We start from the raw sequence: 16,144 nt of genomic DNA, 5'->3' as shown, positions 1-16,144 counted from the left end.
AATTTTTTGCTGAGTTTAATTTTCACAAAGCAAAGTGTTGAAACGTTAGGATGCCTAGCTTTCCACCATTAAAAAAACCATAGCTTAGAAGCAGATTCACTTAAGCCAAGCAAGAGAATGAAGAGATAAAAGAGCAAAATCATGGAAGGATTACACCTATTCATGCTCTTTGTAAATTGTGCATCCTTGAGCAAGCATCCTTTGTGTAGAGAAGTCTCTTGATCCTTTTTATTTGCAAAAAGAAGCCTTTTGAAGCTAAGTGTAAACAAAAGCTACAAAAGCCAATCATTGAAAGCCAAAAGCACACAAAAAACATTAATGAAAACCTAAAGCTAGGGTCTTGCATACCCAAATTTACCAAAGGGAAAAAACCCAAGGGAAAAAAATGCCTTTGGTTATGCACATGATGCTCTTAAGTAGCAATTTTATGCATACATAACAACCATGAGAGATAAAATGAGCTTCTACATAAGCAAATCTTGCAATTTTTACCATCTCTCATGCATGATTCAAAAGTAGATTAGTTTCTAGCTCACTTGAAGTATGGAAAACGAATACAAGAGATGAAAATAATGCATCTTTTGAATGAAATGAAGTGGCTCTCGAAAGCTAAATTTTACAATTTAAAGCTTTTCAAAAAGTTGGCTCTAACAACTAGCTCAATAAATTTTACAATTTCTAGAGCAATCTTTGAGCTAGAGATGACAACAACTTGATGAAATGAAAATGAACTCTTACTAGCCAAAGTATGTACTTGAAAGCTCAAAAGTTGGCTAAACACTAGCTCAAATATAAAAAAAATTGCATTTTTAGACCAAGCTATGAGCTAGCATTACAAACATTTGGAATGGCTCTAATTAGACAAATTTTTCAATATATTGCAATGATGACCCCTTCTTGGATCATTTGGAATCACACACCTGCCACATCCTCCTTCAAAAGCAATTCAATTGTTAGTGCTTTTAGCATTTGAACATCCAATACAAGCACTAAAAATTTCACTATCAACCACAACCCCAACAGTTTAATGCTCACTCTTGGCCATCAAACAAGCTTCATTGTAGTGCTTTCCAATGATTTGTTATGTTCAAGCACCAAATTGTACAAGTAATGTTAAGTTTTAGCACAAAGTCAGATCAAGCAATCACAACTCATCATTTAGTGCAACTCTCCCATGAAGCTCACATGCATGTCAAATAGAGCTTGCCATTTTAGTGCAATGATAATCTCAATCAAGCCAAGCATTAACCCATGCATGAGCCAAATGTTTAGTGCAAGTAAGGCAATCGCAAAATCATGACTTTATTGTGGGTTTACCAACCACTGTACGAGGTTATGACTCGGTATGGGTGGTCGTAGATAGGTATGTAAGTTTAGTCCAACCAAATCAACGGTTAAGACACAAGAATTAGCCAAGTTATTTGTGGAAAATCTATACAAGTTGTATGGTTTGCCAAGTAACATTGTCAATGATCGTGATCCCAAGTTTAACAGTCACTTTTGGAGGGATGTGTTTAAATGATTGGGTACACAATTGAACCTCAGTATAGCCGATCATCCAGAAACAGATGGTCAAACTGAATGAGTTAACCAAGTGCTAGAGGATATGCTAAGAGCATACGTCAGCAAAAAACAGTCAGACTGGGAGGAATACTTACCTATTCTCGAGTTTGCCTACAACAGTGCTAAGCATGTCACAATTGGATTTAGTCCTTTCATGCTCATGTATGGGTTTCGACCTAGGTCACCTGTTACGGCGGGGTTGGCAACCAAAAAGCTCCAATAGGTTAAGGATTTTCTCCAAGACCACATGGATACGCTGAAACTCGCTCGTCAGAATGTCTGACAAGCGCACGATCGGTATAAGAAGTATGCTGATGAGAAACGTTGGCAAGTTACCTTCGAGGAAGGGGAGGAAGTATTTTACGTGTGCCAGAACATTCAGAAAGTCTGAAAACTGGGCCAACACCTAAATTATCTCCCCGATATTGTGGGCCTTTCGAAATACTCAAGCGAGTAGGTGATCGTGCCTACAAATTACTGCTACCTCCACATTCTCGTATTCATCCGGTGTTTCATGTAAGCCATTTACGCAAGCGGTTACATGGGGACGACAATGTCATTGACCAACAGATTTTGGTTGATTTCAACCTCCTACCTTACCGCATGAACCTGAACGTGTTCTCGATTCTCATGAGTTACGTACACGTCATCATGTACGTCAACAAGCCTTAATCAAGTGGAAAGATCGACCTGAGGAAGGTGCCACTTGGAAAAACATTTGTGTTCTTAAGAAGAAGTTTCCCACGTTTGTTTTCGAGGATGAAAACTCTTCTTTAAGGGGGGAGTAATGTCAGGACAACGGCAAGGCTAGACTAGACAAGGGCAAGGCCAGGCTAGGCAGTGTGGAAAGGGAGTCCAACTAAGGAAAGGGCCAGGGGCCATGCTATATAGTGGATGGTTGGGAGGTGGACTCCTAAGTTCTAGTTCCCCTTATCTAACATCAAACCCTTCTTATGTTTTTTTTGAGAGGTATACTTGTTGAATGTTGAAACACGAGGTGCCCTATACATCAGCAAGTCAAAAGCAAGAGGGCAAGCTTTGATGAGGACGTAGTACACTCACTCTCTCTCTCTCTCTCTATCTCTCTCCCCTCATGGAAGAACAAGCACATGGTGTATTAACCATGAAAGTTAAGCAACAAAAATACATGATAATCTTGATGCATCAAATTGAAAAATTAAGACTTAATACGTTGCTTTGCAAACATTGAACGTTGAAACGTCACAACGACAAGGTAGTGAACACATTGTAAGACACGTAGCAAGAGCACAATAGAGGTAAACCTTTAAATGGGTCAAAGTGAGATTGGGTTAGCTAAATCATATACATTTTGAAAAGCGAAAGAATTATTTCTGGCTTAAGATTATTTGATTCAGCTCGCTTTTTTCAATGCTCAAATCTGTGTGACAAGGGCCTAATAGTGTTGTTCCTCCAAAAGTGGAATCACTCATGAGAAATAATATTCTTGGATCTAAAATGCACAATCTTAAAGGGGAAAGAGAGAGAGAGAGAGAGAGAGAGAGAGAGAGCGAGCGAGTGTTGCTTTTGAGTTTATAGAGGACTTGAAGTTTGTAAGAGGGATGATAGCTTGATGCCGAGCTTCTTATCCTCTGTGTTCGAATCGCCCTCTACTTCATGCGATCGACTGGTGAGCTAGGGTTTTCTGGGCGATTTGGAGAGAGAAATTGCGGGAGGAGGGATACATTATGGCTGCGTCTCCACAGAGCAAGTGGATGACGTTCCTCGAGGATAATCTTCTCGATGATGCTCCGCAGCCCAATGCCTTCTTCTGGTGTGGTCTTAACGAGCAAGCTGACATCAGGTGCTCATGAGAGAGAGAGAGAGAGAGAGAGAGAGAGAGAGAGAGAGAGAGAGAGAGGCATCCCGTCATCATATCATTTTCGCCATCTGAAGTCAAAGCAATTCTGGTTTGGTGTGAGTATGAAAATGGAAGCTTTGTTAAGAATGTTGGTGTTGATGTTCAAAGAGCTCAATTAATGCAGACCAGTAGACGTGTGCAGCTGCTAATTAATTTTTAACATAGTCACCAGAAGGAATGCTCAAATGTTCCCCAAGCAAAGTTTTGGAACTTTCATTTTGAATTTGTATAATAGACTCACACACACATGCATGTGTATGTATATGCATTGTTAGTGGTGCTATGGATTTTTACTATTTAGCCAAGATCTTCATGCATAGGTCTCTCTGTGATGGTGTTGTTGTAACTTATGGTTGTGCCTTGCTGGAGGCAAGTGCCCAAGTAAGGTTGGTCACTATTATCCCGGTTGTGTGGGTCCTTTTCTCTTAGCATGTGGGTTTTTAGTCAGTAATGAGGCAAACCAAAGCTCTTGAAGGCACTAAGGTATTAATTTTAGATGAGCTCACCCCTTTACATTTAAAGAATAGAGCAAGTTAGTTAGCCAAAGTACGATCAGCCAGGAAGGGAGGGAAACGGGCAGTCTATAGAGAAGTACAAGCAACTTGTGTGAGTTAAGAATCAATTTCATACACAGGGAGGAAACAATTGCTCCCTCTCATGGAACACCCGAATAAAATGGACGGCTATCTTCTCCACAAAGAGCTCGTGACTCTGAAGCTATCTTTTTCCGACACACCAAAGGGCCCACAGGGGGAGGTGCTTATCCCTTCCAAATATTAGCCATGTTACATGGTCGGGCAAGGGTCGCGTACCATCGGGCAAGAGCCACACGTAGGCATCACCATGGCCACCTAATTGATGTACCACGTGCTGGGAACGATGGAGAGAACTCGTAGCAACCAGCTAGGAACCTCCTCGGGTGCCCCACCCCAGGAGGAGGATGCACTCGAGTGTCCAAGGGCAAGAGCCCTAGCAACGTGAACACTTGGTGAGCACAAGGTGTCCCTCTAGAGTGTGACCCAATGGGGGATTTGAACCCACAACCTGTAGGTTGAGAGGCCAAAGCCTTACCGTTAGACCAACTCTTTGGGGACGGAGCTAGCCCTTATTTTAATTTACTTTCACTGTCGTTGTACATGATACCCGAAGTGTATTGTAAATTTAGAGTTTTTGATTGGTTCTGTAGGTCATCAAGTTTGGCTGCCTCAACTGGATCTCAATATGACTCGCCAATTTACAAAAGACAACTAAAGCCAAATTACAAGATACAACCCCCTCAAGATCTGCAGGGGAAACATGGTGAAGAGAAAAACTCAAGGATCTAGAAAAGAAATGTGCATGTCATCAAACAAGGTAGAACCGAAAAACTCAAGGATCTAGAAAAGAAATGTGCCATGTCATCAAATGATGATTGTGGCTGAAAACTGCAGAAAATGGAGATCTAGAACTCGTAGAAGGCTAGGAACATGGGCCTTGTCTCATGCGAGCATACCTGGTAGGCACATACATGGCTCGTACCACTGGAAAAGGTACGTCTACTTCAAATAAGGTCGAGCACAATCACAAAGGAGCCCCCACTCCCGAATAGGCTTTGGGAGATATTGGAGCCACCATTGGACAAATGAAACTCTAATGCACCCTCTCAACTAAATCAATCCAAGGGAGTTGGCATGAAGGGATAATGTCATGTGTAGTAGAATTTTGGGGAAGTTATCAACAGGGTTATCTGCCATAGAAGAGTACTCAAGACGTATAGTACCATCCAGGGTTCTCTCTTGAACAACGTGATACCGTTTCTTTATGTGCTTGGTCTAAGCATGAAACACCAGGTTCCTCCTATAGCTATACAACTCTGGTGGTTGGATTAAATAGAGGTTGTCTCCTCCATCTCAAGAAGCAACCTCCGTAACCAAACGTAACACTGCAAGCAATATGATTCTCTGCATCTTGGAAGGATTGGCATGTGTTACAGACTTGGACACCCCAAGTCGGAAATCTGACACGACACACAAGAGAATCACTTAAAAACACTTTAACACAACTGAAAATAGAGTGGCGTAGTTTCGTGCCCAGAGGAATTGGCCCCAAAATCTGGCGCCCCTTTTGGTATTTATTTTAATATTAATGCTTGAGCAAATTTACAACTTTTGCGGGCCTTCTCTGCTCAGATGCTCGTCAGTATAAACTGAGAGGAGAAGTGGCCTTGGGTTCTTATTTAAAGGCCCTTGGTCATCGAAAAGCAGTTACATGAGAAGCCCTCTCTTGAAAAGAATTGTAATCATCCTCGATTACGCTCGTAAAATAAGACACTAAGCCATAAACTAGTTTAGTAGACACTGGCTCTAAGTACCGACGTACTAGACAAAGATCATGAAGGTGTAACCACATGACACCCTTCGGCTGATGATGGAGTCGGCAATCATTGCCAAGGATTTACATTCCACTGGTACCCCTAGACGAATGGAACATAACACATACCGTGCAAGGCAAAGAGCAGTTCATGATGACTATGGCAACCAAGGCAAAAAGCATCCCCAGAGGACCCAGATCAGCTTAAGAAGCCAGAGGGTATAGGAAAACGGCTTAAGTATCTCACGCCGAACCAAGTACAGCCCTTCAAAGAACAAGGAAGGTGCTTCTACTGTGGTGAGAAAGGACATATGAAGCCCGATTGCCCTGCTCGGCCGCAACGACAAGAACAAGCATCTTCGAAGAAGGAACAATCGAAGAAGGAACCCGCTCCATCGAGCTTGAATTCCATTCCTGTTGTGCAAGGGAATACAGAAACCGAGAAAGGAAAGTGTTAGCTTCTTAAAAGCTGGGGATGTGTGAATAACCAGAGGGTGTTGATCCTCTACGACCTTGGATCGACGTACAACTTCATCTCACTGGAAACTGCCGAACGCTTGGGCCTCACTGGCTTAGCTTGGACCTCTGGTCACTTCCGGATTGGCATTTGAGGGATTGACCACCAATGCAACTCTTGTGCAAGGACAACTCAATCTTCGGATTCGTGAATACAAGGACCGCGAATGCTTCACCCATCGAGGGATGTGATATCATCTTGGGTATGCCATGGCACCCATGCAACCGGTCCCAGATTATGTAGAAAAGACCTCGCTTTTGAGCACGAGGGCAAGAACATTAAAATTTCTGATGATGTAGGGACTTGAACACTCCAAGTCAAGATTCTACCGTGACACAGCAGAGATTCGCTTCAAAATAGTTCACAAATCACAATTGATTCGACACGGCCCGGCGGAGTTCCGTGCCTAGAGATGTTGGCCCCAAAGCCTTTTGGGTATTTCTTTTTGTATTAATCTGTGTTCAAAGTACAAGAGAGTGGGAGGGTTCTCACTCTCAGACTTTGCGTCTAGATGCTCTGAGTTGTGAGGGCCCTGCCCACTTATTTATAAGTTACAAGGATGCCCAAAAGCAGAGCCCCAAAAGTTGTAAGTGAAAAGCCTTCAAAATTAAAGCAGTTGGCTCAAAAGCTGCCAAAATTAGCCCACACAATTTCAGCCATCGTAGAAATTGCTTTTTCGTACACTGTTAGCGGGAAAAGCGGGGATCTGTACGGCAGGCCACATCAGCACTGTCAGTGGGTTTTGTGGCGTGAAATCCGGAATCTGCCACACCAACCCGTCTCCGCTTTTCTGTTGCCGGCTGGGGTGTGTGTGTCACAAGACGGGCACCACGTGCCAATAGAAAAGAACAGAGTGAACAGACTTTTAGCACTTCAATAACAACTGAACTGAAAGAGAGAGACGACAAGCGACACGGTGGCGGAATTCCACCCCAGAGAATATTGGCCCCAAACCTTTGCGACTCTTTTGGTATTTCTTTATATTGCATCAACATAGTACAAGCTGGCACTCAAGACTTTGCACCTTCTCTAGGAAGCATGCCAGAGAATGAGCCCTTAGCACATATTTTAAGGCCCTAGGCCCCAAAAGCAGTTTACGGTGAAAAGCCTTCAAACTCAAAAGCATTTGGTCCAAAAGCAATGCCAAAAAGTTACCAGCGTAATTTAAGAAAATCCGTACAGCTGCCATGTCATCAGCCAGCGCAAAACGCGAAAATCCGTACAGCCTGCCACGTCATTATTGTCAGCACAATTTTTGGATTTTGACCGTACATCTGCCACGTCATCAATATTGGCACAAGTCTTTCTCTGTGTGTCTCGGTCCTGCTTTATTTTAATCCTTTATGTCTCTTGGGGCCCCATCGGATGGGGTCTCCATAAGTTGGTAGGACTTCTTCTTTTGTTACTTGTTCTTCTTAGGGTTTAAGCCCCTCGGCCGGCATCTGCAAGTTGGCTCTCTTCTTCAGTTGGTGACATCTCCCCTTCTTGAAAGAGAGTAATCGTCCGCGATTACATCATATCTGCAAAACAACTCAAGCTAGCTCAAAAATTTCAGAGGGTCATTCCGAGGGACAATCAGTTTGCTCTTTTGTTAAGGAGTTAGCTTCTCCTTTTGGCTCTTTTGATCAAGGAGTTAGCTTCTCCTTTCGTCCATATCGGAACTCTTGTTATTCCGGCGTAGTAGAATTAGCCATCACACCCAGACCGTACTGATCTTCCACAGGTGTCTTGATGTACTAAAATTACATACTCATGCAATTTCATCCAATTAGGAATATTCAATGGTTGGCACATCGCAATGCAACACAAATGCTCACATATGCATGGTACAAGACATAGAAACATAAAGCCGCCGATGAACACTCCTCCTGCATAACCTACCAAGGTCTGGGCCGGGAAATATTCAACGACTCCCTCATCACTCCTCCCGCATAACCTAAAAAGGTCCAGGCCGGGAGATATAGAGGCCTTTTACAACCAAACGCCCTCCAGACCGCAGCCTGCGTCGTTTGGAGATGTTGAGAGTAACAAGTTACAATTGCTTAGACTTCTTTATACTCCTCCCGCATAACCATCCAGGTTTGGGCCGAGAGTCACAACAACACTTTTCAATCATCATTTCTCACTACTTGTCACGTGACACATCCAACCCTATGTGTCCGTGGACAAGCTACAACATGACAAGGGTTCAGTTTAGTCAAGTCAGTCTAGAATAAGAAGCGATCTGGCACTTTTGTGAGTGTTTGCAGACCGTGCATGTCCAGACACTTAGATTAGATGCATATCCTCTGGTTGCACACAGCATGATCATCAGATTCCATCAGAACCAATCAGGAGCATTTTTATAGTGCATAGACCTATTTTCCCTATTTTTGACATTTTTCACTTATTATTTTTAAGTGACTTTTGTTGGGAACTAGGTAGGGCAATTTTGCTAATGAAATATATAAGCAACCTAGCACTACCACTTTCTGGCAGAAGAGGCAGCAGGAGCACCTTTGCTCAACAGGCAACTTCTCAGCAAGACTCACTCCATCAGCAAACCTAGCGTTTTTGCTCTCGCAAGCTTGGCCTAGCGTTTTTGGACAAGATCAGCCCTGGCGTTTTTGTTCAGCAGATCAGCCTCGGCTACCGCAAGACAGCTGAACTTAGCGTTTCCAACAGCAACACAGTAGATCATCTCTAGCGTTAGCAGATTTCCACCGCAAGGTCAGTTTTCAGCCCTAGCATTTTTGGTTGCAGATCAGCGCTTGGCGGGTTTTGCAGTTCCATCGCAACAAGGCATCAAGAAGGACCAGCGTTTTCAGTTTTCAGCAGTTAGAACCAGCAGAAGAAGTCCCGAACCTCGCAGATCTCACCTTCCCGCAACAGATCCTCGCCGCACGGTCAGATCCCGCGAAGTTTGCAGATTCAGCCCGGAAACACAGATTTCAGCATCTGCGTTTTCAACGCGTTGTCATCGCATCGTCGCCATCGACATAGAGTCAGAATTCAGCAGATAAAGATTTGCAGATTTCAGCCCTTAGCGTTTTCAGATTTCAGCCTGTCTTGTCGTCGTCCTCATCGTCGTCGAGTCCAAGTGAAACCGGCCTGTTCAATCCAAAAAGGGCGGTAGACTTTACTTTAAACCTTGATTTAGCTTTCACCCATTATTATTCGTCTATTTTACCTGTACTTTCAAGACACATCAAAGGGGAGAGGGATACAGGCTGCTAGATTGCACCTGTATGAGTAGACGGACACCAGATTGGCCCCTAACTTAGGCGCCCCTTTCGGTATTTCTTTATTGTTCAAAAGAGGGAATAAACGCTGTGGTTCCTACAAGCTGCCCCGCACAAACTCGGCTGAATTTCCACTGTTCCAGCCCGATTTCGGCAGCATAACTGTACTAGAACCCTTCACGGTCAGTATTCCCACGCATTGACTGATTTTCCCGACGCATACGGGCACTTTGCAAAACCTGGCGAGAATCTGCAGCACGCTGAATTCTCTGTTTTCAGCCCTGAAAAAGTGCCAGATCGCCTGTACAGCGGTCCCCTTGCGTCCCCGAACCTCCTGGGGGTATTAGGGTCCGTTTAGGGCCAAAACCCTAAACCTGCAAAAATACACAGCAGGCTGTAATTCACTGTTTCGGGCTCCGTTCCGCGTGCCGGTCGCATCCCTAGCAAGTCCTCGAGCTCCCGCACCTGTAGGGCTACTTGCCCTTTGAATTGGACGAGATTTCTGGCGTGAAACCTCTCCGAATTCACCTGTACCTGCGGGGGGATTAGCCGCTAGCTAATCCAGTACCTGTGCAAGAGGCTCTTGCCTCGGCAATCGCGCATGAACCCACACAACTGTACATTGGTCAAATGAAGAGCCCACTAGAGGGGCATAACATACTGCCAAAGGGGAGAGAGAGGGCAGTGCGTAGCGTGCAGGGCATCACTCCTGGCACCGCACTGTGCATAAGAGGGAAAGCAAGCACTCCATAGCTCTTAACCTGTGACAGACACTTGCAAAATGAGCCTCCCAGCTATAAATCACGTTTTTGCCTTCTCTATAAGTAGTAAACTGGCCTCAGAGTGCCAAGTGTCACTCATTTGTGCATTTTCCCGCTTTAGACCCTCGGGTCTAAAAATATCTCACCTGCAGCCTCTGTTGACTTGGCCACAGAGTAACAAAATGATCCCCATGTCAAACTGCACGTAATGACGCGAAGACATTTTCAGGTCCCAAAATAGCAGTTCCCTAAATTTTAGGAGATGCTGCCATTATATCTTTCTAGGTCATCCGACCCTCTTTGTACACTGTGGCCACATCCAAAACTGAAATGTAGCCTCTGTAGCAAAGGATTCCACTTTGGCTAGTCAATGACCCCACTTGGCTAACCATAGTCCTTGTCCAACCTTAGTGCTCTCTTGCCCTCAGGCCTGGACTCCCTCTGGACAGTTCCACACTAGCTATGCAATGCAGGGCAGTTAGATTTCCCGAGGGGTGTTTCCAAAAAGTGAAAGTAAATAGATAATAAGAAAGAAATCAACAAAAAGGATAGATAGTAGTCACACACTGGTGACATACCCCCCTCCTGAAATCTCAAACGTCCTCGTTTGCATCTATGTCGTACATGCTTACTGTCAACACTGATGTATTCAACACCTGTCGACACATATACGAAACATACATGCTCATTGTCAACCCTGGTGTATTCAACACCTCGTCGACTCATGTATTGCCTGCGTGTGAACCCTGTCCCAATGACATAGTGGTAGCTTCGCACTCTGCCATTGCTTTGAGTCACTAACTTTCCAATGACAAAATGGTAGCTGCACATTTTGCCACTGTCTTATAGTACACGTTGGATCCCGTAACACTTTCGAGCATACCCAAACCGACAGTTTAAGAATGCAGTTACACATGTACTCTTTAATAGAAGCAATCACTGTATCCTTGACAGACTGACAAGAAATACTCACTTCTATAGCACTAACCAAACTTTTGGACATTCCATAAGAGCAATTGCCAAACTGACAATCTGTACAGCTCTAACATTCATGTAACAGGTATTTCATTTGAGCTCACTTTAAATACCTTGTACATCATTTGTTTCAGAAGCCATTGTCACACTGACAGTCCATGTAGCTTTGAAACTCAAGGGGTCAAGGTAGGTTGCAAATCGAAGGCTTCCAGGTAAAGTGATAACACAGTTGGTGACTCTGCAAGTTCACCTTCTTCCATCCACTTAGCATCCATTGGTGGATAGTTTCTGAACTTTACCAAGTAACGCCTAGCAACCTTGCCTTTCACTTTCCTTTCTTTGTGTGCCAAAATCTGTTCAGGGACCAAGATTTCGTCAAGTTCCTCGACTTCCGGCTGATCTTCAGCTGGTATATCTTCTGGCACATCACCCACATAGGGTCTGAGAAGACTCACATGAAACGCATTGTGAATCTTCCAACTGTCAGGCAATTTCAGCCTATATGCAACATCATTGATTATGTCGCATACTTGAAAAGGCCCATAGTAACGCATGCTGAGCTTTGGAAACAGTCTTTCCTTGCCCTTTATCTTCTTTAACCTTGCCTTTTCAAAGCGTAAAAGCACCCAATCACCAAGTGAGTATACCACTTCACGACGGTGACGATCAACTGCTTTCTTTTGCTTTGCCTGAGTCCTTTCTAAGGCCACTTTGACCTTCTTGTACATTTCATCCATATCCTGAACATACTTATCTGCTTCAAATATCTTGTCCTTTGTATGCAGTATGGGAGGAACTTTCTTGCCACCTTCAACTATCTCAAAGGGTGCCTTGCCAGTTGATGAATGCACTGTATTATTGTATGCATACTCCACCAATGGCAAATACTGCTCCCACTTTCCTTTATGCTCTGACACATAACACTTCAGCAGATCTAGGATAGTAGAATTTGCCTCTTCTGACTGCCCATCTGTTTGAGGATGAAATGACGAAGAGAATTTGAGCGTGGTGCCCATATTCTCAAACAAACCTCTCCAGAACAAACTTGTCATGCGTGGATCACGGTCGCTAACAATCGACTGTGGCATGCCATGATACTTGAAAATATTGCTCATAAACAAGCGTGCCATCTGATCTGGCTTTATCTTCTTCCTGACAGGAATAAAATGAGCCTGTTTGCTGAATCTGCAAATAATGGTCCAAATACCATCATTTCCTGTCTGCGTTCTCGGAAGATCAAAGATAAAATCCATAGCAATACTTTCCCATGGTTTATCTGGAATAGGTAGTGGTTGCAATAACCCTGGTGCCTTTTGCCTGTCAAACTTGACCTTTTGGCATATTAGGCATTCTCGCACAAAGGCATCCACATCTCTTCTCAATGTAGGCCAATAGAAGAATGTCTCAACCGCTTTAACTGTAGCATCGATACCACGATGCCCTGCATACGGTGGGACATGACTCTCTTCCATAACTTTGCGTCGCAATGGCTTTGTGACACACAATCTGCCATGCATCATCATGAACCCGTCTTTAAGAAGATAGTGTTCATGACGTTGTCCATCCATTAGTTGCTCGAAGACCCTTGCTAAATCTTCATCATTTGCATACTGTTGTCTCATATCATCAAGTTCATGATGATAAGGAATCGACACAGCTGAAATTTGTGGCTTCCTTGACAAGGCATCGGCCACAACGTTCTTCTTGCCTTCCACATGCACAATCTGAAAATGGAACATGGACAAGATATTTGCCCATCGCATATGCTTCTCAGATAACTTTGTCTGTGTCAAGAAGTATCGCAAGGTCTGATGGTCCGTTTGGACAACAAAGTCTGCACCTAGCAGGTAGTGTTTCCAACTTAAGAGCGCATGAATCACAGCCAGTAACTCTTTCTCATAGACCTGCATGGTCATCTCTGGCCCTTGCAAAATTCTGCTCTCATAGGCTACTACCCTGCCATCTTGCATTAGCACTGCACCAATGCTACTACCGCAGGCATCACACTGGACCACAAATGACTTCCTAAGATCCGGCAACACAATGACTGGATCTGAAGTCATCTTTTCCTTTAAGAGATTAAAAGCTGAAATCTCTTTCTGTGTCCATCTGAAGGTGACTGCCTTCTTTTGAAGAGCATGTAAAGGTGAAGCAATCTCAGCGAAATTTCGAATAAACCTTCTGTAATAGGAGCATAGTCCCAAAAAGCTTCGGACATCATGCACCGTCTTCAAATTTGGCCATGACTTGATCGCTTCAACTTTTGCAGGATCCATTCTGACACCATCCTTTGAGACAATGTGTCCCAGAAAGTGAATCTCTTCCAGAAAAAACTCACTTTTCTTTGCATTGATGAGCAACCTATGACTGCGTAGCTCTTTGAACACAATGGCCAAGTGATGCCTATGCTCCTCTTCATTCTTTGAGTAGACTATCATGTCATCAAAGAACGTACCAACAAACTGCTGGTGTGGACGGAAAATTCTGTCCATCATCCTATTAAACGTAGCAGGAGCATTTGTGAGACCAAAGGGCATCACTAAAAATTCGTAAAGGCCAAACGTTGTTCTAAAAGCAGTCTTGTGCACATCCTCTGATCTAATGCGGATCTGATGATACCCACTCTTTAGATCTATCCTGCTAAACATAGCTGCTCCTTCTAATTTGTCCATAATATCATCAATTCTAGGTATAGGGAACCTATTCTTGATGGTATTCTTGTTCAGTGCACGGTAGTCGATGCACATACGCCATGAGCCATCTTTTTTCTGCACCAACAACACTGGAGAACAGAATGGAGATGAACTGGGCTGAATCAGCCCCTTTTCTAACAGCTCCTGTACTTGGCCCATTATCTCTTTCTGCTGAGCCGCACTAACCCTGTACGGAGGCTTATTTGGTGGGCTACTGCCTGGCACCAAATCTATCGCATGGTCCTCGGGTCTCTCTGGCGGTAATTGAGACGGTAATGAATCGGAAAAACAGTCACTATACTGTTGTAAAAACATTGACCTTTCTTTATCTAGCACAGATAAATTTGATTCATCACAATCTGACACTTCACGTGCAAAAACCAAGTACGCAGAAAGATGCTTTTTCATTACAGAAGTAATAGCAGAAGCTGATACAGTAGGAATAGACTCCCCTTTAAGCTTTACATCCAGAATGTGAGTCTTTCCCCTGCTCTGTACAGTGATCTTTTTGTTGTAGGCATCCATGATTCCCTGTACACGAAACAACCAAGGAATACCTAACAACACATCACATCCGTCCAGTGGCATGATGTAAAATTCTTCAGCATCTACATAGGACTGGATATGTAGACGCAACTTTCCAATGATGGGTGTCACAGCCTCTGTATGGCCAGGACATGCCAAACCTGCCTCTGCTGTATACCCCATCTCTTCAGGTCTGATTCCCAACTTTGAAGCCAATTCTGGGGAAATAAAGTTGGCTTTGGCACCTGGATCAAAGAAGATAAGCACTGTTTGATCCCTAACCTTTCCCCATGCTCTGCAAAGCTCACTTGCATCTGAATTTGGCTTGTCGCCCACCATATCTGGCACTAGACCAGCCATGGGCTTCTTTCCCTTCCTGTCCTCCTTGTCTTCAGAATCAGCTGGCCTTTTCTTTGTAGGACAGTTGTAAGCAATGTGGCCAGGCTGCTCACATATAAAGCATTTGTTCTCTGTCCTCAGGACCTTCTTTTGCTCTTCTGACTTGCGAGGAAAACGTCTTTTCCATTTCTTTGCGGGTCCTTTTTCTGATTCAGCCGTAGCTTTGTCTTTCCCTGCGTTGGCCGACTCCTGAGTCCCTTTAGGAGCCTCATCGGGAACGTGCTTCTTGGCTGAATTTTTCTTGCCTGATCCTGCCTTGACGCCAGTGTTAAATTCACAATCTTCTCCCTTGAGCAAACCATTGCCAGTGTTTGCTACCTCGATGAGCTGCGTCAAAGTAGTGACTTTGGTCTTTGTGCAGTATTTTCTCAATCCTTTGGGTAGGCCACAACAGTATTTTTCTATCTGTTCTGTCAATGGCACAAACCTATAGGAAGTTACTGGAAGTAGAGCTTTCCAAAACTTCCGATTGTAATCATCCAGATTTCTGCAAGTGGCAGCATTTAGCTGGTGCCATTCTGTCATGACATCTGCTTCAAAGTCATCAGATAACCATGCTGCTGCAAAAATCTGCTTGAAGTAAATCCATGTGGACGGAGCTTGCCCTTGAAGCAATAAAGTTGTCCACCATTGTCCCGCATTCCCTGTCAAGAAAGTGGCTGCCTTGCGGACCTTTGAAGCCTCTGTAAAGTTTCCCCCTGCATAGGCCTTGTCAAACTGCTGGAGGAATGAAAGAGCCTTCTTCCTGTCATCAAACCCTGTAAAGGTCGTGAATGACACTCCTTTGCCACCTTCTTTGTACGGAGTTGGCCTCTCCAGCGGCGTTAAATTGTCATATGGAAGTGACTGAAACATGGGAACACTAATAGGGTTCATTTGTGTTCCTTGGCCGCTATTAACTTGACCTGGAAATGCCATATTTGGCTGCTGATTTGTAATTCCAGCCATACCAAAATTTGCTTGTGGCATCCCAAATTGTCCCTGAGTGCTTTGAAACCCTGGTTGCATACCCATGACACTGTACATGGGGTTAGGCATCATCGTTTGAGCACCCGCAAACACTGTTCCTGGCGTATAAAACTGATTTCCAGGTGCATGACCAGCCATGCTCTGAAATACCGATCCACCTCCAAAATAGCCAGGGTGTACTGAAGGTGGTGGGAAGACCTGTTGCATAGCCTGTAGGTTGCTTCCCTGCCCATTAGAACCAGCTATAGGCTGCTGAAAGGTGGCGGGCTGAACTGGTACAGCTTGAAAGACTG

At 44.1% G+C, this 16,144-nt stretch overlaps 1 protein-coding gene across 2 annotated transcripts in view; it reads left to right on the top strand.

Moving 5' to 3' along the window:
• The first annotated feature begins 3,131 nt into the window (after positions 1–3,131).
• The window catches only part of LOC147419287 (transcription factor ILR3-like), a 37,658-nt gene continuing 24,645 nt past the window's right edge, over positions 3,132–16,144 (top strand). For both annotated transcript variants that reach the window (XM_086506375.1, XM_086506373.1), the window contains exon 1: positions 3,132–3,385. In XM_086506375.1, the coding sequence (XP_086362501.1) occupies positions 3,270–3,385 (116 nt within the window). In that variant the 5' untranslated portion in view covers positions 3,132–3,269. The remainder of the gene's footprint in view (positions 3,386–16,144) is intronic.

This window comes from Adiantum capillus-veneris, chromosome 29, assembly GCF_014529385.1.
Source record: "Adiantum capillus-veneris isolate H3 chromosome 29, ASM1452938v2, whole genome shotgun sequence".
Taxonomy (NCBI): Eukaryota; Viridiplantae; Streptophyta; class Polypodiopsida; order Polypodiales; family Pteridaceae; genus Adiantum; species Adiantum capillus-veneris.
The sequence above is the reverse complement of the archived record's forward strand: the minus strand, read 5'-3'. Positions and strand labels throughout refer to the sequence as shown.